Source organism: Salarias fasciatus, chromosome 18 (assembly GCF_902148845.1).
Source record: "Salarias fasciatus chromosome 18, fSalaFa1.1, whole genome shotgun sequence".
Lineage (NCBI taxonomy): Eukaryota > Metazoa > Chordata > Actinopteri > Blenniiformes > Blenniidae > Salarias > Salarias fasciatus.
The window spans coordinates 21,223,023-21,245,275 of record NC_043762.1 but is presented as its reverse complement, the minus strand read 5'-3'; the positions used below and the strand labels follow the sequence as shown (position 1 = coordinate 21,245,275).

Sequence of the window (22,253 nt, the reverse complement as noted above, 5' to 3'; positions counted from 1 at the left end):
GAGTCAACTTTGGCTCACATTCCCACCGTTCAAGGTCAGGCGAAACACCGAGGCGGAGAATCCAGTTTGAGGAGGACGACCTGAAACATGACACTATGTGCAATGGAGTTTCGCCTTGGAGGGTGGAAAGAGATATTTTTTCCCTCAAAAAAAAACAAAAAAACCAGAAGTATTGATTTTATTTACCTTAGATAAACACATCACACAGAAACTGAAGGTTATTATATTATTGTCTTAAGAATAGAAGAAGAAAAGAAGCCAGTCGTGCGAGTGAGGCCTCTTTTCTTTTTTTTTTTTTTTTTGCTCAAGGGTCAGAGGATAGAATTCCAGGTCATCTCTTTGGTTTCACAAGACTCACCGAGGCACAACCGCAAGTGTAACCTGAGCTGGAGGTAAACAACTGCTCCAGCAGGGAGCAGCCGGAGGTGTGAGAGGGGCAGAGAGGTGCGCCAGGTTATTTGGGACCGCCGTCCCGGCTCGGATCTGCACTTGACACCTGCAGGCGACAGACTTCCAGGACGACTCGGTGTCCGCCGGCCGGACAGGTCTGTGCCAAGGCGTCTCCGAGGAGACGAGGCGACAGAGGGAAGTGTGTTTGAGGCTCCGCGGGCCCTGCAGGCGGAGATCCGCCGGCTGCGCCGCCGCTCGGATCAGTTATGAAATAAGTGACAGGAACATTTCGTAATACTTCCCCAGCCTTGAAGTGTTTTTCTCCTGCAGGGCGAGGCTGAGCTTAGCAATTATGCCCATTGTCAAGAAGTGACTGTGATTTAATGGCGCTGCATTTGGCAGCGACTTGGTAGAAAGTGGTTACTCTTCTAAAATTACAAGGGAGTCACAACAACTGATGTTTTTTTCTCTTTTTAATCTACACATTTGCTTTCTTTCTGTCCTGTTAACATAGATATTTTAACCTTTACACTAAACTCCTGTTTCATTTTTCTTCATCTTGTGACACAAAAAATGTTCGACTTCAAGTAACTTTAGCAGGAGCCTCTATTCAGATCTAGTAATCAACAAAAAATGGCCTTAGTAACACATGTCTTCTGCTGTTTGTGTGTTTATTTCACTTGTTTATTTGCTGCTTTGTCTAATTGTTTGTTTATTGATCCACTCCGGCTCTGGATTGCTGTTACTCTACACATTTTAGAGCATCTTCCTCCTCACTGCAATCACAATGCAGGTGCAAATTATCAAACAAAGCCAAGGAGAGGGGTGTCATTTACATACTTTAAAGCGTGACCTAATTTTAGCGGGTTTTTGTTTTGTTTCTTTGCAGAAACTAATGATGTAACTGTGCTTTTTCCTAGTCATTCTAATGAGGAAGTGTTTAAAAAAAAACAACAACAACAAGTCATGTCTGGAAATGCTTCTTTCACAGGGACGTGTTTTGCTCCTGTGACCTGACGATCCTCCTCCAGATCAAACAGTTCAGGCGCAGTTCACAGTCACAGTCCGCAGGAGATCCGGGTGGATTGAGAGATCACATTCCTCCGTCGGGATGCAGGAGAGGGTGGAAACCGTCACACGGGGTGAAAACACATTTTGAGTTATAGGCTTCTCCAGCGCTCACGCTGGCTGAATGTATATTGTGAAATTACTCCGGGGTTAAGTCACTACAGGAGAAGTATTTCAGTGCGGCTTGCTATTTCACAAAGTGCAGGAGTAACGGAAGGGAAGGGGGCCGCGGAACAAAAAAAAAAAAAAGTCAAAACAGGGTTGGAAATCTGAATCTGAGAAAAACAAACTTTTATGAGGCCTCCCCAAAGACTGGCTGGAGTCAGAATGTACTAAACATCAGGCCCACTCCCGAGTCCGAGAGGATCTGCTCAATCATTTTCCTGTCTCGCAACGGGAGGTGGTTCGCAGTGACTGAGAAAACACCGCCGACTGCATCTCACCGTGCATCCAGCCCACAGCTGACGGGTCGGGGAGTAAAACCCATGATCGTTGATTGATTATGCTCAGGACCGCTGGAACAGCGGGTACCGGGTACTCGCTCTGATGAGACATTCAGAGGTCACCGCTGACGCACATGGCGATGTGGACATCGCACCTAGCAGAGAAAATGCAATTTATAGAGGAAGGAGATCACATTAAAGTCCCTGCCTGCCGCCGCGCCGTTTTCCGCCGATGCACGGCGCCTGTTGATGTGTTCAATTAAATCCATATCTACCTTTATTGGCTTTTATATGAACAAAGAAAATGTGATTTCCCAGCGAGCCCTTCACCCCAGAGTGATCCGCAGCGCCTCGTGAGACAAATGTTCTAATTACACTGAGCAGACGCTGGGATGTGGCAAGAACTGATCCGAGCCTCACTTGAAATAATGAGAAAAAAAAAAAAAAAACGTCTTTTTGGCAAAACTTTGAACTTCAAGGCGTTTCAGGAGGATTTGTGCAAATATCATTTCTATCGGCACAGTGGAGGTAAAAGCCAGTGAAGTTTCAAATACTCATGTTTATTTTATATAATCAAGGTCCTAAAGTGCAAAGCGGGTTCAGGGAAGTGCAGAGAGAAAAGCTCGCAGCACACCTCACCTTTCCAGATCATCCTTTCTGCACCGTCTGGACTAAAGAAATATACTGATAGGATGCAAACAGGACAAAGACGCTGCAGAGGCCTCATTATTCCCGTTGCATCATGGACCTGCATTGGTCCCCTGTAGCTTTATAGCCTCTCGAGCAATGCATTGGCCTCCACACTCACACTGCTGGTCTGAACGCCGTCCAGATCTCACTCTCCTCAACATTCCAAAGGTCAAATATAAAACTTATGCTGAAATGGCAATTAAATTTTATTCCCTTCCTGTTGGCTTGAAAATTTTATACTCTTATTTATTCTACTGCTTTTAATTCTGTCTTCTGTCAGATTTTCATTGCCGGCTTTTAAATGACCTTTCATCGTTTGTTTTTGTTTCTGATGTTTTCTTCTGTTTTCACCTTCATTTTCATTGCTTGTCTTTTAATGTTACCTTTGAAATTACTATAATTATCTTGTCTTGTTTCTGATCTATTGTATGTGAGACATTTTTTCCTGCACTCTGTTATGAGATATTGTACTTTTTGTCGTTATTAGTGTTATTGCTTTTTTTAAAAAAATTGATATTGTCATTTGCCCCTCTACTACAGTATTTGGACTGGAACATGGATTATTAGATTTCCAGAGATTCTGGGTTTCTGTGCAGCAGTGTGGAAGGAGACTCCAAACGCACGACCAGGTTAGAACCTGAAGTCAAGGGACAGATACGCCAGAACTCTCAATGGCTCGAAGCAGTCAAACAATGCAAAAAAAAACCCCAAAAACTACAGAAATCAGAAATCATGGAAAGAAAGCAAATGGGACGAGCAGAGACAGAGTACTTGACTGCTTAGACAGAGAAGGACTTGACAAGCCACCGGTGGAAACGCTGAAGGAGTCTACATAAAGGGTGAAGAAACACAAACACATCCAACAACAACAACAACAATTTTGTCTCCAAGTTGTCTGGAGTCGTCTCAACCCGGGACTTCAGTGCATCACCAGAACATCCATCCATTCCACTTCGTCCGACTCCGGGTTGCAGGCTGGAGCCGACGGCGGCGATCTGCAGGAGAGAGGCCGGAGCATCCTGGACGGGTCATCAGTCCACAATCCATCACAGGACAAACACACACACACACACACACACACACCCTCTGCGTCAGTGGCCCACCAGATCTGCTTGTCTCTGCATTCTGAGAGGAAGCGGGAGAACATGGAAACTCCACAAACCTGACACACGTGGAACAAAAATGAGAGCTGGAGAGAGTTAACGTCACAGATTTAGATAATTTCCTCAGTTACAGTAATCCACGTGAGCCTTTTATTCAGTTACAACATGCAGTCGAGTAAAAAACGCTCATGATATAATCTGATTCATCGAAAATCTAATTTAAAATGATGTTCAGATTCCTCTGAAGTCCTTTCAGATACACATGGGTATTGCAGGAAACACTGGCTGATTCAGTCTGAGTCCTAAATATCAAATCTGCTTTCAGCTTTCATCAGTTTTCTGCAGAAATGCATGACTTATGGTTTATATGTTCCCCATATTCACTGAACGCTTCCAGATTGTAATGGAAACCATTCTGCTGAGTCCTCGTCTGACCCTGTGCTGCCCGGGAAGCAAGAAAGCCTGTTTAGGAAGTAAAACTCCCAGGAAATAAAACAACTGGCTTCAAAAAAACAAAAAAAGGGGGCTTAAAACATCCAGCATTGTTAGGGAGTGCTCCTGAATCCGGTGTCATGTTCTGCAGGTTTATACACTCTTTTTATTCTGGGCGAGAAGCTGCAGTGGTTGCAAACCTGAGGTCAGCGGACCCCCTCCGGGGACCCCAGAGATCACAGGAGGGACGTTAATTCACTATCAGGATTGATAAACCTCAGAAAGCCTTAATAAGACACTGGCCTATGTAAGACTTTGCAAATCGGAGGAGGAAGAAGAGCTCATGCTCTTCTGAGAGGATGATGATGATGATGATGATGATGATGATGATGATGATGATGAATGCAAGTCATTGAATTCCTAGAGAACCTTTTATTTTTTTTCACAGTTCATGGGAAAACACCAGAAAATCAAGGTTTTTCAGTCGACTGTTTAACTGGAGAGGAACTGTTTCACACGGACTGAAATGAATCCTTGTCTTTTTAGAGAGCACTCAAGTGTGTGTGTGTGTGTGTGTGTGTGTGTGTGTGTGTGTGTGTGTGTGTGTGTGTGTGTGTGTGTGTGTGTGTGTGTGGCCCTGAGAATGATTTTTTTGGTAGTCTTCACAGTGTGACAGCCAAGTCTCCCTGACACCGTCGCTTCATAACTCCATAACCAGGTCAGGCATTTTCATTAATCCCCCCCCCCCCCGCGGTGACCCCACGGCTCCGTCATCCTAACTGTTCGGGGTGTATCGCTTTACCCGGGTTCCATCCCCGGCCCGTCACCGTGCGTGTGTGTGGTCTCATAATGTGATATCTCTGCAAAAAAAAAAAAAAAAAAAACGGCGCGAGAGAGAGAGAGAGAGGGGCGGCGCAGCGGCGGCGGCGGCGGCAGCCACTTTGATTTTCCGTAGATGGATGAATCACTCTCGAATGAACACTTAGTGACCCACGGCTGAAGGGCTAAGATTAGCCCTGGCAACAGCCGCTCTCTGGGGTCTGTAATCGATGTTCAGGGCTGAGCGCCACGCCGTTTACCTCTGCTCTCGCCGCTTGTCATCCTATACAAATCACAGCGGGTACAAAACAACCGGGGACACGGTGTGGAGACTCAGAGAGCGCAGAAGCCGAAACTGAGCATTGAAGGAACAATTCAACGTTTTGGCGACGGAGGGGAAACGCGTTCACTCTGCTTTCTCACTGGAAGGAATCAGACGTGACCGTAGGCCGATTGTGAAGCAGCCGTCAGCGTTTTATTTGCTCAAATAAGCCAGAAGATCGTCAGAAAAAAGGTGGCCAGTGTTGTGAAATTCAGCCTGACTTACTTTGGGAAAGAAAACTGCTTCCTTCACAGTTCCATCAATCCTCTCTTACTCTATCTCAGCGAGAACGCCAACCACTCTTCTCTGTCATAGGTTTCATTTCAATAAACCACATCCCTGAATTTGATCTCCTTCAGATTCGCCGTGAACGGAATGTCTTGCCGTTCTTTACACTCTGGGCCCGACGCTCGCTGCCAAAGTTTGGACCAAAATAACCGCGCGTGTACTCGCCGCTTCACGTTGTTTTCATCCTGTACTCGTCTGTTTGTCCTCCGACTGACACTCACATGTTCCTTGTAAAATTGAATCAGATGGGAAGATCGCGTACGCGGCGTGCCGGCCTGAGCCAGAGCGCCGTGAGCTCTGCGTGACCACACTGGAAAAAACACAAAAGCACCTGCAGCGCACCCAGAAGTCACAGCAGTCAGGCTGTAAACAAAGCGGTGCAGGAGAGGAAGCGCTAAAGGTGGCATGGAGTGCTTGAATATAACATTTTCCCAGATGAGGAACGGTCGTGTGGAGAAGGCGTGGAGACGTCAGCTGCTGCCCGGCTTGAATTCACCTCAACTATCCATCACTATTTATATAAACGAGGTCAAACTGATTCTCGGCGTGTGCGTTTCTCGATTCCCACTCTGTCGATGATATGTTCTCATGGAGTGTCAAGGAGCCGTCAGCGGTCTGGCTTTCAACTTATTTTGCTGTCAAACTGAAGTGAAAGGTTTATGTTCATTTGTACTGAGATAAAGCCAACATTCTCCGTGTGTCAGGAGCTGCAGAGGCAGTAAGACGTTAACTTGGCCACATGTGAGAGAGAGAGGATGCTCGCTGATTGATGTGCCGAAATGGAAAACAGACTCTCAGCCTCACCTTCCCTCTCAGCGCATTTCACAACAGGATGACGTTCGCAGCCACTCGACTGATCTCACTTAATTTGATTCAGAGCAACAAAGCGGCCTTTTATGCCCGTGTTACATTCTGTTTTGGGTTTTTTTTTCTTTTTTTGAGTGTGAAAATTAAATCAGTGAAACTTTTTTCATGCTTACGGTCAGCTGACGACCCGATCCGCTGACCGGTTTATTTTCTAGTAAACTGATATGAATAAAGAGTCACTGGGAGTCAGTTGTTTCACTGAACAGATCATTCTGACTTTCCTCCAGTTAAAGCAGCACCCCTCCTCCATCTGCTGCCCTGCTGTCCGTCACACAGCCGCACCAACCTGAACGTCAGACATTAGCATTTAATAAATGCGAGGAGAGAAAAAGAAACGCAGAAGAACTGAGTTCATCTTTATCTTCACTGATGCCAGTTTTGTGCAGCAGACTGGATCAAAGCAGCAAATTAATTTCAGATGACTATACAGGAAAACAAGCGAAACCTAATTACAGACCTGAGTAATGAGAATTGGCAAACATGCTGATAATGTTCACGAGCGCAAACACCGAATCATCCAAAACAAAAACAGAACAAGAAGCTGAATACAAAACTGAAAAACAAAGCCATGAGTTGAATAAATGTTGCATAAAGACGTTATCTTCTAATCAATAGATTTTACAGCAGAAACAGCCTGATGCAGTGATTCAGTATGTCTCACATTAAAAATCCCTGTGTTTAAAATTAACATTTTCTTTATGATAATTACATAGATAAATCACTATGTGGAATTGCACAATTTCATTTATTTATTTGGAATTATTTTCTTTTTTTCCCTGGCAAATAATGTGCGAATGCTGCATTAATTTACTTTTTTTATTTGTGTTTCATGGAAGCAAATCATATCATTTTTCCATAACTCACAGAGGAGTGGTTGTAGGGACAGTTTTATGTGTCCTTACATTTCAAATATGTTGTTGTTTTTTCTATAATTGTATTTTCCCCTTATCTAGTTTACGTTCTTAATGAAGAAAGTTATTTGAGTTCAGGATGTCTGGGTTCAACATGTGCGTTCATCATAGGAAGTGTAATCGTTTAATTTATTTTTTATTACCTCTTCACTGAAGCTGCATTTGTGCTGCAGACTGAATGAAACACATTTCAGATGACTGAGCACAAACAAAATACAAAAACTGAAGGCAGAACTCTTGATATAAAACTGAAAATAAATTTATTTATAATCACATATTATATAATTACACAAACATAAAAATGGCATGGGTATAAGTGCTGTAAAACCAAAATATAGACCTAAATATATCCATTAATTATAGGGAAAAACAAGAGCAATAATTTCTGTTATTTCCATATTTATTAACAGTTACTCATTGACCACATTCTGGTAGAAATGTTTAATAAAAATCAAGATTTGCAGGGATGTGGAGACGAATGCTTCAAAGACAGGGAGTCATTTATCAAGCATCAGTAAATTCATTTCGACTCAGACTTTGGTCACATTTCTGCGGCCGACTGAACCTGAGAAAGACTAAACCTGATTATGGTTCGGGTCAGGAAAACAAAGGCCCTCCATGTTTTGAAGCAGACTAAATCATGTGCCGTAAAACCAAAGCAAAGTGCTGCAAGAAGCACATCAAAAATAAAATTCAGAGGTGGTGATGATTTTCCATCAGTGAAACCACCGATTAGTGGCGAAAACTGTGCTGGAGCCCCAAGATCACACGACTCAAACTGGTTTCTGTTCTAGTGTTTCAACACCGACTCAAAACAATCATAAGAAATGCTGAATTATCAACTGAGCATAGATGAGGACTGAAAGAGGGATGGATGGATGGATGGATGGATGGATGGAGGGATGGATGGATGAAGGGATGGATAGATGGATGGAGGGATGGATGATGGATGGATGGATGATGGAAGATGAATGATGGATGGATGGATGGATGGATGGATGGACGGATGATGGATGGATGATGGATGGATGGATGATGGATGGATGGATGGACGGATGATGGATGGATGATGGATGGATGGATGGATGGATGGATGGATGGATGGATGGATGGACGGATGATGGATGGATGGATGATGGATGATGGCTGGATGGATGGATGGATCATGGATGATGGATGATGGATGGATGATGGATGGATGGATGGGTGATGGATGGATGGATGGATGGGTGAACGATGATGGATGGATGGGTGAACGATGATCGATGGATGGTTGGATGGATGATGGATGGATGGATGGATGGTTGGATGGATGGATGATGGATGATGGATGGATGGATGGACGGATGATGGATGGATGATGGATGGATGGATGGATGGATGGATGGATGGATGGATGGACGGATGATGGATGGATGGATGGATGATGGATGATGAATGGATGGATGGATGATGGATGATGGATGGGTGATGGATGGATGGATGGATGGGTGAACGATGATGGATGGATGGGTGAACGATGATGGCTGGATGGTTGGATGGATGATGGATGGATGGATGGATGGTTGGATGGTTGGATGGTTGGATGGATGGATGATGGATGGATGGATGGATGGATGGATGATGGATAGATGGTCAAACTGGTGTGTTCTTGTGTGTCTGACTGGACCGGTTCAGGCTGAGGTGAGAAATTTCTCGTGTGGTTAAAGTTGTTAAAATAATGATTAACGGAGCGGCTCTGTTTAAACGCCTGTTTTTAGAAATGTGTTTCACGGCTGAGCCAGAAGCGAACGCGAGCCCTGCTGTTTTCAGGAAAAGTACATTTGAAAATCATCTTGGAGTGAATCGAGGGCTCTGTTTTTTTTCACCTGAATGAAAAAGGCCATTTTGCAAAAAATAAGCACACATTTTGGTACAATGTGCTGGAACATCTTATTCTGAACTCTCTCTGCATTGCTACGTCATTGGTTTTTACACACACACACACACACACACACACACACACACTGATCCATTGTGAGCTAAAAGTGCAGCCTGCTGCCAGACTGTGCTGCATTCAGCTCCTCGTCCTAGAGATTCATATTCAATCTATGAGAAATAAAGAAGCTGATGCTGAATGCAGAAGGTGTTAAATAGTAGCGCTCCAGGTCCAGCTGTTTGAGAGAAAAGGCAATAGTGAGGGGGGTGAGCGTCTGTGTGTTTTGAACAGAGACACCTCGGACTTTCCATGTCTCATGATTAGAACCATGTGTCCGCCACGTGGAGGCTTCACTGTATTTGTTTAAGGCTGAGGCGGAAAAAAAAAAAGTTTCTGTGGTTATCTGAGGACAGGAGCTAAAGGAACTGGATGAACGCCACATTTGATACAGTAATGCTGCATATTTCTGCGCTGAGCAGAAACATGCATGTTCTGCCACATCTGCGGGGCCGCTCAGTGTTCATCACAGCTAATGAATAAAGTTTAGCTCTGCTGGTTCTCCCTCACCTTCTGAGCAGTGCAGCGACACCTGGCATTGTGTGTCTGAGTGTGTAAATAACTCAGCATCAGTTCAGATACCTGCGAATCTGGCAGACTCCGGCCAGGCGTCCATGATCAGCCTGACAGAGGATTCTGGCAACCGAGAAAAGGACCAGAAAACTTTAAAAGTAGGGTTTTTTTTTTTTTTGCTTTGAGCTTTGAAGATGAGACGTGGTAAACAGACGGCTGGAGGGCTTCTGCTCTTTTCACGTTTTCTTTTTCTTTTTTGCCAAGGTGAAAAACTAAAGGATTTGGCTTTAGGGAAAAATGTTACTGCACTGAGGTGAACGGAATTTTTACACCATAAACACAGAGAGGCTGAGCAACGCAGCAGGAACATGGTGTACTTTATACAGTAAATGCATTGATTCTGCTGTTTTAAAGCATTTTCAGACTGAATTTTGACTTACATGAAAGCAAACATCATGTTTTAATCACATCAATGAATCACGCGTGTGTGTGTGCATGTATGTGTGTGTGTGTGTGTGTGTGTGTGTGTGTGTGTGTGTGTGTGTGTGTGAGAGAGAGAGAGAGACGTGAGATGCTCAGGATAGAGAAATTAGTGTCCATATTTAATCCTGACAAATATGGAAGAGGAGACCTCGTTGCCGTGGAGACGCTCATCTGTTGTGTGCAGAAAGCAGCCCAGGTGTTGGAGGAGGTGAGCAGAGTCTGAATAAATGATGGTTCCCAACAAACTGTGCTGCTAATTGGGATGCGAGTTAATCAAGCCGATCCAGGACACACACACACACACACACACACACACACACACACACACACACACACACACACACACACACAGTTTTGACCGAGTGAAACGTGCTTCTGTTGTGAGTTCAGATGGTGCAGCTCGTCATGACGATCATTCAATAAAATATCAAAAGAATTACTTCCAATCGTGACTTTCAAATTGAATTTTTTCAAGCAAATTCTTTGATTTCTGTTTTTAAACATGTTAAAATATGAAAAGCTTCAGGACAAGTGGATGAGGTAATGATATTTGTCCAGAGAAATCATATTTAAAGCCATATGAAAGGAGCCAGTGTTCCCAGATTCATCTTTTTTTAGCCACTTTATCCAACTGAGGGTTGTTTGACGACCAGTTCAACAAAGACCAAACACAAAAAGACAATGATAATATGTAATATAATAATAATAATAATAATAATAATAATAATAATAATAATAATAATAATAATAATAATAATAATAATAATCCTCTGCAAAAAAACAAGAGTTCTCATAAATCAGCTGTTCTCTTTTGAAAGAAAGAAAACAAACTTCAGATTATCTTTAAGCAAAACGTGCAGGTCAGTCGGAGTGCCCTGGAGCTCTGGCTGTCAGAAGGAGGCGCCGTCAGGGGAAACACCTCTGTGGGGTCGGACGCTGCTAATAGAGCAGCTGTCTCCAGGCACCTTGGAACAGGAAGCCATGGCTTTTGGTTTCAGTGTTGTGGTTACCTTGGCTAAAACAAAACGAGTATTTTCAGCGGCTCCAGAGTGCGTTACTGCAACGCCACGATTGCAGTAGCTCCGTTCTGGCCTCGCAGCTCAGTAGGCCACTGTTCGTCTCGCCGTGTTGTGCTGCTGCCCTTGAGCGGACTGACAGGCCGGTTTATTTCAATGTGAACAGGAGAGGAGCCCTGCTGGCCCACATGACACACAGACCTAGTGAGAGTTTAGGAAAAGGTGAGGGAGCACCTCTGCTGGTCGGCACACACACCGCAAATTCAACTTCAGGAAGTACCGCTGAGTGGCAAAAATGAAGAGACAAAGAAAAAGGAGAAATGTGAAAATGTGACTTAATTGACTTTGCGTGTTTTAGATGACCAGTGTGGACAGGAAGCAGCTATTTACTGTTTACAGAAGAGAATTTGATCCACATCGAGCAATTCTATTGATTTGACCTTTAGGACTTTAACTGCTGGTAAGACCATTCGATCTGACTTTTACAAGTCAGCCTAATAACGTTTAGGACAACAATGATCTTTGTATTTGTCAGATAAGGTGTAAAATATAACTTCCTCTTCCATCTTGCGGGCTGACTCCTGCAGTTTGCTGTAGAGGAAACTTCCAGCCTCATTCTGTTCTTCCTGGACGGTTCAAATCCAAAATGTGACAGAGGAACACAGATCATTTCCACTGCAGTATAGTTTCCAGTTTGATGTCTGGCAGCTTCTATTTTGCCGATTACAGCAATTTTCTATAGTTTTGATTTGCAGCGGATCCAGCGCTGAAGTGAAAATGAAGGAAGGCCTGGAGTTCAGCGCCGCTCCACTGACGCTCTTCATCGTTCCAAATGTTGAGCTGTTGCCCGGGACCATTAAAAAAAATCAATCTAAATCACTTTCATTGAAGCCCACCGCCATATTTTACAGGTTCTTAGATGAAACTCAATTTAGAGAATTGGTGCTGTGGGTGTAGGAAGCTAGCGGGCGGGGACAGAGGATCTGAGCTCGGCTTATATGCATTTCAAGAGTGTTCCTAAAGCTGACTGAACTTAAACCGTACAGAAGGTCAAAGATCAGATCTTAGTGGCATCTTTAGTCGCTGCAGTTTGCATCGTACGCCGAGTGATTAGCCTCCCCTCCTCCTAATGCCCGCCATGCTCAGACTCCTCTCCTCACACCGAGCGAAGCTTCACATGATCGGACAATGTGACAGAAACACTGAGGCGCCCGGCGAGGCTCTGTGCAGCGCTGCCAGCACAGGTCAGGAGACGAATCAGACACAGCAGAGGGCAGCATGTAGGCGAGAGAGAGCCGGGCAGTTGGTCCACTCGCTGAGATAATCCCCATTATGGAATTATGCTTGTTGAGAAGTGAGGCTTGAAGGAAGGGTTGATTTAATCCATGAAGACTTCTGGCTGTATGGCTCCAGTGTTGACCCATCAGGTGATTTTGTGTGTAATATTTGTTATGATTCTTTCATTTGGGTTGAATTAGGTATTATTCAAGATGATACACACAGCAGCTACAATACACACAACAATCAGTCACAAAGCCTCTTCAGCTCATTGTTCATCCATGACTTCCTTACACACTTCTTATATCTAGGCTCCTGGTTCCCGGCTGATACTGACTCTGATCCAGGCTCTCAGGATGTCTCGAAGGTGCTCCGATGCTTCTTCAGTTCATATGTTAGAGCAGGGGGACGTCTGCTGGAGGGATGGAGGGAAACCAGCTCAGTTTGCCACAACCTGACAGAGACGTTCAGCTATACCTAGAAGATTTCCTCTGTTTTCCACATAATGTTGCTGCTTAGAGAACACAAAGTTACCAAGCTCAATGCAAAAAACAAACAAAACAAAAACCAAAAAAAACTGCAGCACCTTTAATTTGAAATGTGGTCATCTTGCTTTGTTTCTATTTTGTTTTTTTAACAGTTGTTATTTAAAACTATAAAGTTTTGTAAAGCTTAGTGTTTCTGTCATATTACAGTCATATTGTCTTTACCCTGGTCCCGCTCTGTAATCTGAGATCCTTCCTGTTTCATTACTCAGGTTGACTGACTGACAGTTACTGCTGGAGCCACAGGTTTAAACGTGACAGTAGGAAAGTAGAGAAGTACCCTGTCCTCTGTCTCCCTCTGGTGGCCACAGGCCATCACTGAAGCTCGGATTTTACACGTTTTCAACAGCCCATTTTCAAACCGAAAAACATCCTTTCCTTCCATATTTCCTTCACCTAAAGCACTTTTTGAGAGTTTTACTCACATCCATAATGAGGACACTGTATTTCCTGTGTTTATATTTCAAGAAAAGTCTTTAAATTACCCCATCCATTGTTTTTCAGCATGATATGGCTGTAAGCTGTACAGCCTAAATAAAATGATGAGAATAACTGACCCTTTACTGAAACGGGAGGTACATCTTCATTTCACCGTTTTTCTCAATAATTTTGAAAACATCACTTTACTGTGAATCCGTCAAAGATAATGGCAAATTAAAAAAAAGCATAAATAGGCAGAACTGGGCGGACATTCGTCAGATAAATGAAGAAATGGACATGAAGAATTGGACAGAATTTATTCTGTGTACCAGCAGTTTGGTTTACTCTTTAACAGGAATATGTATCTGTGGGTGTTTATGTGGTAAAACACACTGAAGTCTTTTAATTTAATAAATGGACTTTCGTGGCTCAGCTGCAGTAAACTTCAAGAATCATCTGTGTGGATCAAACTGAACAATTACAATGTTTTTATTAAGTTTGCATTTCTTTAATTTCCTTTCAAACATCTATCATGATCCAAACAAAGTTTGAACAGCTGATGCTGGAACTGCAGTTTTACATATCACCAGATGGTGGCGCCCTCTTTGAGAGAACTTTATCGTGTGCTTTATTTTTTTATGATAAATGAAATCACTTGTTGGGTGGAGCAGAAACGCTGGAGGTCGAGTTGTTTTCTCCTGCTTTGTTCCTCGCAGTCTGCAGGTGAAACAAAAGCGTCCAGATCGTTCCTGAAGCGTCCAGACTGCAGCTCAGGCAGCAGGCATGCTGGGACAGGAGCAGGCTCAGGTATGCTTCACTCTCTCATCTTCCTCCGAGAGGATTTTTCTTTTAGTCCCTGAGGCAGCACATTTCTGCCCTAGTTGCTGCTACGTGTATTTTTTTTGTTTTTTCGGTCATTATTTTTGCTCAAGAGTAAATCAAATCAATCCTTCCATGTTACATCTAAATCACTTTTTCCCCGAAATGTCTTAAATAAATGTGGTTTAGGTTTATTCTTTGGATGATGGCTGTCACGTACCACATAATCTAATAATTAAGGGCATTTATTTATTCAGCACATCCTTTCCTTCCCTTGTGAAATAATTTTTAGGCTTATGTGAGGATTATGTGTCTTTATCATTAAAAAACACCAGGGAGGTGGGTCAGGAACTTTAGTTTCTCTTTAGACTTAACATATTGGTGCACATATACTTGCCAGTAAACTGTCTTGCTGTGATTCTACCTACTTTCATATTAAGACTCTTGAAGTTTTCTTTGGCTTATTGTCTATTTGTTCCCATACAACTAGACATCCAGAGGAGGATCTAGAGATCCACACTTACCTTGCCCATGCAGCTTGTGATTAGTGAAGGCAGGATAGACCCAACACAGGTTTCCCATCACACAGTCAGAAAGTAAGACACACATATTCACATCTACGAGCAATTTAAAGTCTCTATTTAACCTCAGATACTCATCCTGGACCCACACACCTATAGGGGGAACAAACAGACTAAAGAACTGCTGGAGAACCTTTATTATAAAAAATGCCTGAGAAAATGAAACAATTTTAAAAGAAGCTGGGGATAAAAGAAGCTGCCACCACCAAGACTGCTGCACCATATTTCAATTAGAGAATAAAACACAGAGCAGCTGTGCATAAACCCAAAGACATATGAACTGTCAACAGTTCTGTTCCAAAAGCAAATAAAAGACACTATATGTCAGAGAGGGATTGGATCTGATTTGCAAGAACTTTTTTCATACTGTATTATCATAAATATGAAGTCACTTACACTATTTTTTCAAACACTGCACAAAATAAAAGATGGTATTGAAAATGCATGTAAAGCGAAAGTATTTTGTCAGGATTTCACTTTTTTTTTTACTTTAATTTAACACAAACAACTTTCATCTCCTATGTAATTTTGGTTTTCACCAATAATAAATTATTCTTAATGATTAAACTACAGAGAAAAAATGTATGTACGAAAAATGCTAAAAAGCTGAATAAACAATAAAGCAGACACCAGACTTAAACCAGTTCTGTGACAGATCATACATTATCTAACTGAGCAGACCGTAAGAAAGGAACCGCTCTTCCAGCCATAAACAGTCTTGATGCCCACAATTTACACATTTCAACTCCTTCCCTTCACTGGACCTTTTTCCTGTAAGGAGGATCCACATTTATCTAAAAATACACCAAGTTACACCCGTTTCTTTTGCTGTAGTTGGTTTAATTTACAAAAAACATGAACATTTTTCGCACAAAGAAATGACATTGATTTTATTCCTTACATTACAAAACAATAAAAAACAAAACCGAATGATTATAAACTCATATTTCTCAGTGCAGATTTACACTAAAATGAACATTATTGTAAAAACTGTAGAAAAAGAAACCCAACATTTTCTCAGATCTGTCTTTTAAAATACTTACTGATGGTTTAGATTGGTAGATCACTGCCTCAGTTGGAATTTACAGCAGTAAATGCAGCACAGTATTTGACAGTAGATTCTACTTTGAAAACTGTTTTGTGAGAAAAGCTCTGGCTCTGACAACATGAAAACTTTAGCAGTTTGCTGACAAATATTAACACACAACAACCTTTCACACCTGCAGAACACACACGCCGTTAAACATCGAACGTTTGAGATACACTCCCATCAAACCCTGCCTGAGCGGAGGCCGGCCGACCGGCGGTCCTACACGTAGTCCCTGCCCGGCTGCCCGGAGGAGCTGGAGGCGGGGTAACGCGGATGCTTCCCTCCACCTTTAGTGTGAGAGCTGCAGCACAGGAAGCAGCCTCCTATGACGATGAGGCAGGCCGCCCCCCATCCCACGTACAGCGCCGTCCCAAACTCATACCTGTGGACGACAGACAGAGCCGGGTCTTAGTTCACAGAGCTGTAGAGCACAGACTGGGAGCCTGGATCGACCTGAGGACCACAAATGCATCTTCCTCTCTACCAGAAGGTCAAATTAAGCCTTTAAACATGACAGGATGCGACAATATGAGCTGCTAATGTGGCAAAATGAACCAATTATAAGCAAAACATGTAATAAGTTGAACAATATTCAAAGACGGATTTGAATTATGTGTTCAAATGTGGTTTACTGATGTTGTGGTTTAAGGCATTAAAGCTGCATAATTATAAAAGATCGCTTGTGCCGCCTGCGGAATATCAGCCAGCCCCCCACTCTGCAGCTGATGAGGTGGTGTAGCTCCAGAGCTAAACCAGGGGTCTGCAACCTTGTTGTGACTTTCCGCCAAATCAAGTTGTTCTGGAGCCGCAAAACACATTTAACCTTTAAAATGAGGCCAATGCAGCTCAGGAAGTTTCATATAGAGTTCTGATTCACATAAAAAAAAAAAATCTCTTATGATGCTTTTATGAAGTTAGGGTTCAGAGTAGGGAACATTGTATAAAATTATCTATCTTTGCACTTGCTTTTAACAGTTTTGCTCCTATTTCCAAGCATTTTTTTGCTGACAATTTTGAAATTTTCGCTGTTTTAACCATTTAACCTCCTTTTAAGCAGTTTTCCATGCTTTTGTCCAACCATATTTATGTTCTTCTTTTAGAAATTCTACACATTTCATTTTTTTTTCACATTCTACGACTTTTTCCCCACTTATTGTGGTTTTAGCTATTTCTCCCAATTTTACTTGGACCTTTTTTTTGAATCCCTTTTGAACTAAGAGTGAGGAATCATTTCGAGCAGTACTGTGGTGTGTGACTATAATAAAAATAAGTTCAATGTTCTTTCACGTTTCATATTATGGAAACTTCATGGTGCCGCTACAGAGGGACTGAAGAGCCACATGTGGCTCCAGAGCCACAGGTTGAACACCCCTGGTCTGAATGATGGAGGAGGACGGTCTCACCTGGAGTTGGTCGGGGTAAACGGGTCGTAGAAGTCCCGAGCTATCCTGTGGCCGTACCAGGATGTTCCCACCAGAGCGAGCAGGCCTGCAAACACATGATCAGCAGATAAATGTCTCAATAAGAAGGACTGATTCATTATGCAGGGTGAAGCTGGACAGTTTAAAAGAACTCTGTTTGGTCTGTATGGATCTGAACTTAAACGATTCACCAGCGATGATGAAGATGACTCCTCCAGCCAGAGCCACTTTGTCCTTCTGCTCGGGCTCCTCGGCCAGGCAGGTGGTGCACCTCATCCCCACCACCGCCACCAAAATGGAAATGAAGCACAGCAGGACGGAGGAGCACATCAGGCCTCGTGCGCCCTGCACGATCCCTGGAGACACAAACAAAGACAGTGTCACTGATGTGTGGCTCATTCAGTGACGGATGGAAGAAATCAATTTGTTTTTTGATCTTTAAAAGAAAACTGTCAAAACTGCTGTCACACACCTTCATATTCAATGAGAAGATTGAACTTCATTTGTAAAAATAGATTGACCAAATAATCGTCAACTAAGAAATCATTTACATGTTTGTAATTTGGTGTCGCGCTTTGACTTTGAGGTTCGCTTCAAGTCTCCTTGTGTACAGAAACTACTTAATATGCAGAAAACATGAGTCACTCTGAACTGGCATGTCCCCCAAATGTTCTTTCATAACCCGCTGATGTTGTTTTGAGGAAGACAGAAACTTAAATTCTTCACATTCGTGTGGCTTTACTAACAGCACGCGCTGAGAAGATGAACTGGCTTCGTTTCTGTTCCATTTGAGTAGAATTGTGTTTGATCTTGCAGCTGCTGGTATTTGACCGACATGTCTGTGCTTGCAAGAAGAGAAGGGCGCCCACCTTCATGTTTCAGGAGGTCTGAATGTCCAAACATATCCCATCTTTCACATCGTATCAATCCATTATTCTAACACTTTAGACACATTTTACACTTTCTGTTAAGTTTACTTTCCACTTTTTTACAGAATATCTCAGACACAGTATAATCAATAAGCCCTCCATCCTCAGTGGTGTTTGAAGAAGACTGTGTTTAATGATTGTAAACAGAAAAATGATCACATAATGTGAGACAGATACCTGGCAGCTGGAGGAGTGAGTCGTACACTTTGCACTGAATCTGGCCGGTGCTCTGCGACACGCAGGTCTTCCACAGCCCCTCGTACATGGCCTGGGCCGTGATGATGTTGTCTCCTGCGTAGGACGAAGCCTTCCACTCCACCATGGCCGTGGACGCTATCGTCCCAATGAAGCCAAAGAAGGCCAGTGTGAAGCCGAGAAGCTGCAATCCAGAATTTGCCATTGTTTAAATTCCAAAAATAAAAAAATAAAAGTATTCTTTTAAAAAACTAAGCTGAAGAAAAGGTTTTTTTGGTGTGTGTGGTACTTGATGCTGCTCCTGGTAAAATTCTCTCTTGAAAAAAAGGTGTGTAAGAATGCATCCTCAGGGAAGAACCTGAGGAAGAGGGTGGATCCAGAAATGCCACCAACTGAGGTACTGATCAGGGGCAGCAGGGCGACACCTTGTGGAGGGTAAAAGATCCTGCAGTGGATTCGTCTTTTTAGGCTTTCAGCCTGCAGTATAAACTCCATGGAAATATACAAAGTGCAGACAATTCCTCTTAAAGCAGCATTAAAACTGTGTCTGTACTTTAATATTTCTGTCAAAGTAAAATTAACTATTTCACATTCACTGCTGTTAAAATTATTAACTGGAAAAACTGTTTTATAATAAGAAATGTGGATTTTTTTTTTTTTAAAGAAATCTAGTAATAATAGCACAAAAATGAGACTGTTCCTGTTAACAGTGACTGACTTGCCTTCCAAAAAGCAGCCTCTCTCTGATTTGTTTGTTTTGATTTGGTAAACAGAGACTACAACTAACATGAAATCTGCAACTGAAATCTTCTCATATGTCTGTGTTTTCCCTCGGCCAATGGAAAGCCGACAGGCTTCCCTCAGATTTCTGCTTCTGAGGTGAATTTGAAGAATGTCCTCGTTATCACAGCAGTCACTTTTTTCAGCTTTGAGCAAATGAAACCATGCAGAGTGGGCCGCTGAGCAAAGGTTTTGTCGTCTTGCCTAATTCGGGCTTGTTGTCATTTGCACTTTGCATCCGCCGGCCTGTAGATCCACAGGGATCCCAGCAACACTACGGTATGTTCGACTGTCAGATTTGGAGTGGTTGTTATGAGTTGTCTTCCTTTGGTCAGATAACCTGGCTATCTCCTACTCAAACAGATGAGTTAAAGCTGAGGGGTTCTTTTATTTTCTCTGTTTTTGACAGTGAGAGCATGGAGAAGGGTCTGAGGCTGAGCCTGGTGCTGGGGCTGCTCCTCTGTCAGGGCGGTCGCTCGGAGCTGCAGACCGTCTGTCCGTACAGGTGTCAGTGTTTCACCGCCAGCCAGGTGCTGTGCGCCGACGAGCGGATGAGCGCTTTACCCGGGAACATGTCCAGACAGGTCAAGGACTTCATCGTCATGACGTCTTCTGTGGCGTACCTGTTTTCCCACAGCCTGGAAGAGAGTCCGCAGCTCACCAGGCTCGTCTTTCTGAACAACGCCCTGCGGAGTGTCCACGCTCAGGCGTTCGAGCACCTGACCGAGCTGCGGGAGCTGGAGATCAGCGGAAACCCCTGGCTGGAGAGCTTATTTCTGGGAACTTTCTCAAACCAGGGGAACTTAACTGTGCTGCTGCTTAATTTTAACAGACTCAAAACTGTCCTCCCAGGTTTGTTTGACTCCCTGAAGCAGCTGGAGGTTCTGCAAATGAAGAGCAACATCATATCAAGTCTGCCCCCGCTTCTCTTCCTCAACCTTAATAACCTGCGCGTCCTCGATTTGTCCCAGAACAAGCTGGAGGAGGTGAAGAGGGAGACGCTTTGTGGTCTGGCGAAGCTGGAGATATTGAAAGTAAACAACAATCTCATCAGTAGCCTTCAGTCTGACACCTTCTCCAACGTTTCCCAGCTAACGGAGCTCCATCTGGAGGGGAACCGGCTGACTCAGCTCGCTGACGACACCTTCTCCGAGTTAAAAAACCTGCAGGTGCTGAACCTCCGTGGAAACCTTCTCAGAAGCTTCAGTGATAAGGTGTTTGGCTCCGAGCCCTCGGACCTGAAGGAGCTGAACCTGAAAGGGAACCGGCTGATTGAGCTGTCCTCTCTAAGCAGTCTGACCTCCCTGACTGACCTTATCTTGTCCTCTAACCGGCTGCTCAACCTCACCGAAGACACTTTCAGGAACGTCACAGCACTGGAAAACCTGGATCTGTCTGAAAACCAGCTCACCTCGCTGCCCACAAACCTGTTCAGAGACTTGTTTCGCATCAAGGCGCTCCATCTGCACAGCAACAACCTGAGCACAGTGGATGCCAAACTGTTCGAGGACCAGATGCTCATTCAGCAGCTCTACTTGTCCAACAATCAGCTGGAAACTCTCCCGGCGGGACTTTTCGACCTTTTCGCCACGCAGCACACCATGCGGCTGCACGGAAACCCCTGGAGATGCGACTGCCACATGTGGTACCTGCACGACTGGGTCCAGAGGAGCGGTCAGGACATAGAGATGCTGGACAGGGTGCTGTGCGAGAGCCCGCTGTTTCTGAGGAGGCGGACGGTGGTCTCCGTCGACAGGGACCAGCTGGTGTGTCACCTGTCCAAAGCCGGAGTTCCTGATCTGAACGCCTGCAGCCTGCAGGCGTCCAACGACACGGTGACCGTCAGGTGTAAGGCACACAGGTGTTCTCCGGTGACGGTGAAGGTGCAGTTCGTGGAGGAGGACGGCACCACCACGGAGCACATTCTGAAAAATGACCCCAAGTATTCTCAGTGCAGCAATAAAGAGGTCTTAGAAAGTCCCTGAAAGACTTTGCACTGTGTGCAGACTCTTTCTTCACACTGTGAGTCACATTATATGTTCCGACTGTCACAGTCAATACTGTAAACAAACCTCTCACTCAGCGGCTGATAACCACGATGCATGAATGCTGCTCAGCGATAAGAGAGGTGGATGAACCTTTTATTTGAAAGCTTCAAGGTTCAACTCGCTAATTTTTTAAGATCCCGTCACTTCTAAGTAAAACAAAGAGAGTGGTGTTCATGATGTGTGTTTTGCTGTTCTGCGGCGCTCACGACTCTCCGGGGACTCACCGATCATCACTGTCTTGTGTCGTGACGAATAAGTAGATATTTTTCAGCTTCCATACATAAAGTTAATATAAATAGCTTCCTGAGATTTTTAGTTTGAATTTTAACATTTTCAACTTTCAAGAGAATGACAAAGACTTTGTGTTGTTAATAAAGTGGTAAATGAAACACAGTCTATGGAAATAAAGAGCAAACATGTATCTATGTGCTAACTGCATCTTGTTCTGGTTTCATCTGAAGTGCTGCTGTACTTTCAGAGTTCGATTCACCTACTTGTACAAATGTGGTGCAAAAAATCTTTTTTGTTTTATTTTCTTTCTGTCGTCCTCTCAGATTGATTTTTTTTTACATCCACAACTTGTTTATTACCTCCGCCAAGGATGTTATGTAATCACGTCGGTTTGTTGCTTTGTTGGTTGGTTGGTTTGTTAGCAACATTACGGGAAAAGTTATGGACGGACTGCAACTTTGTGGAAAGGTGAGTCTTGGGCTAACTTAGAATCCATTACATTTTACATTACAAGGGAGTCCCCAGGACTCCCTTGAAAAAGAGGTTTTTAATCTCAATGGGACCTACCTGGTTAAATAAAGGTTAAATAAAAATAA

At 43.5% G+C, this 22,253-nt stretch overlaps 2 protein-coding genes across 2 annotated transcripts; one reads left to right on the top strand and one right to left on the bottom strand.

Annotated features, from left to right (window-relative positions):
• Positions 1-14,290: 14,290 nt before the first annotated feature.
• On the top strand, positions 14,291-21,911 carry LOC115406013 (carboxypeptidase N subunit 2). Its single transcript, XM_030115860.1, has 2 exons — positions 14,291-14,370; positions 19,788-21,911. The coding sequence occupies exon 2, from the start codon at positions 19,795-19,797 to the stop codon at positions 21,361-21,363; it is 1,569 nt and encodes a 522-aa protein (XP_029971720.1). The 5' UTR covers positions 14,291-14,370; positions 19,788-19,794; the 3' UTR covers positions 21,364-21,911.
• Positions 15,767-18,935, bottom strand: cldn1 (claudin 1). The gene is made up of 4 exons (XM_030115861.1): positions 18,581-18,935; positions 17,666-17,830; positions 17,457-17,541; positions 15,767-16,435 (listed from the first exon to the last, which is right to left on the bottom strand). Exons 1-4 carry the CDS (start codon positions 18,801-18,803, stop codon positions 16,273-16,275), a joined length of 636 nt encoding a protein of 211 aa, XP_029971721.1. The 5' UTR covers positions 18,804-18,935; the 3' UTR covers positions 15,767-16,272.
• Positions 21,912-22,253: the final 342 nt, after the last annotated feature.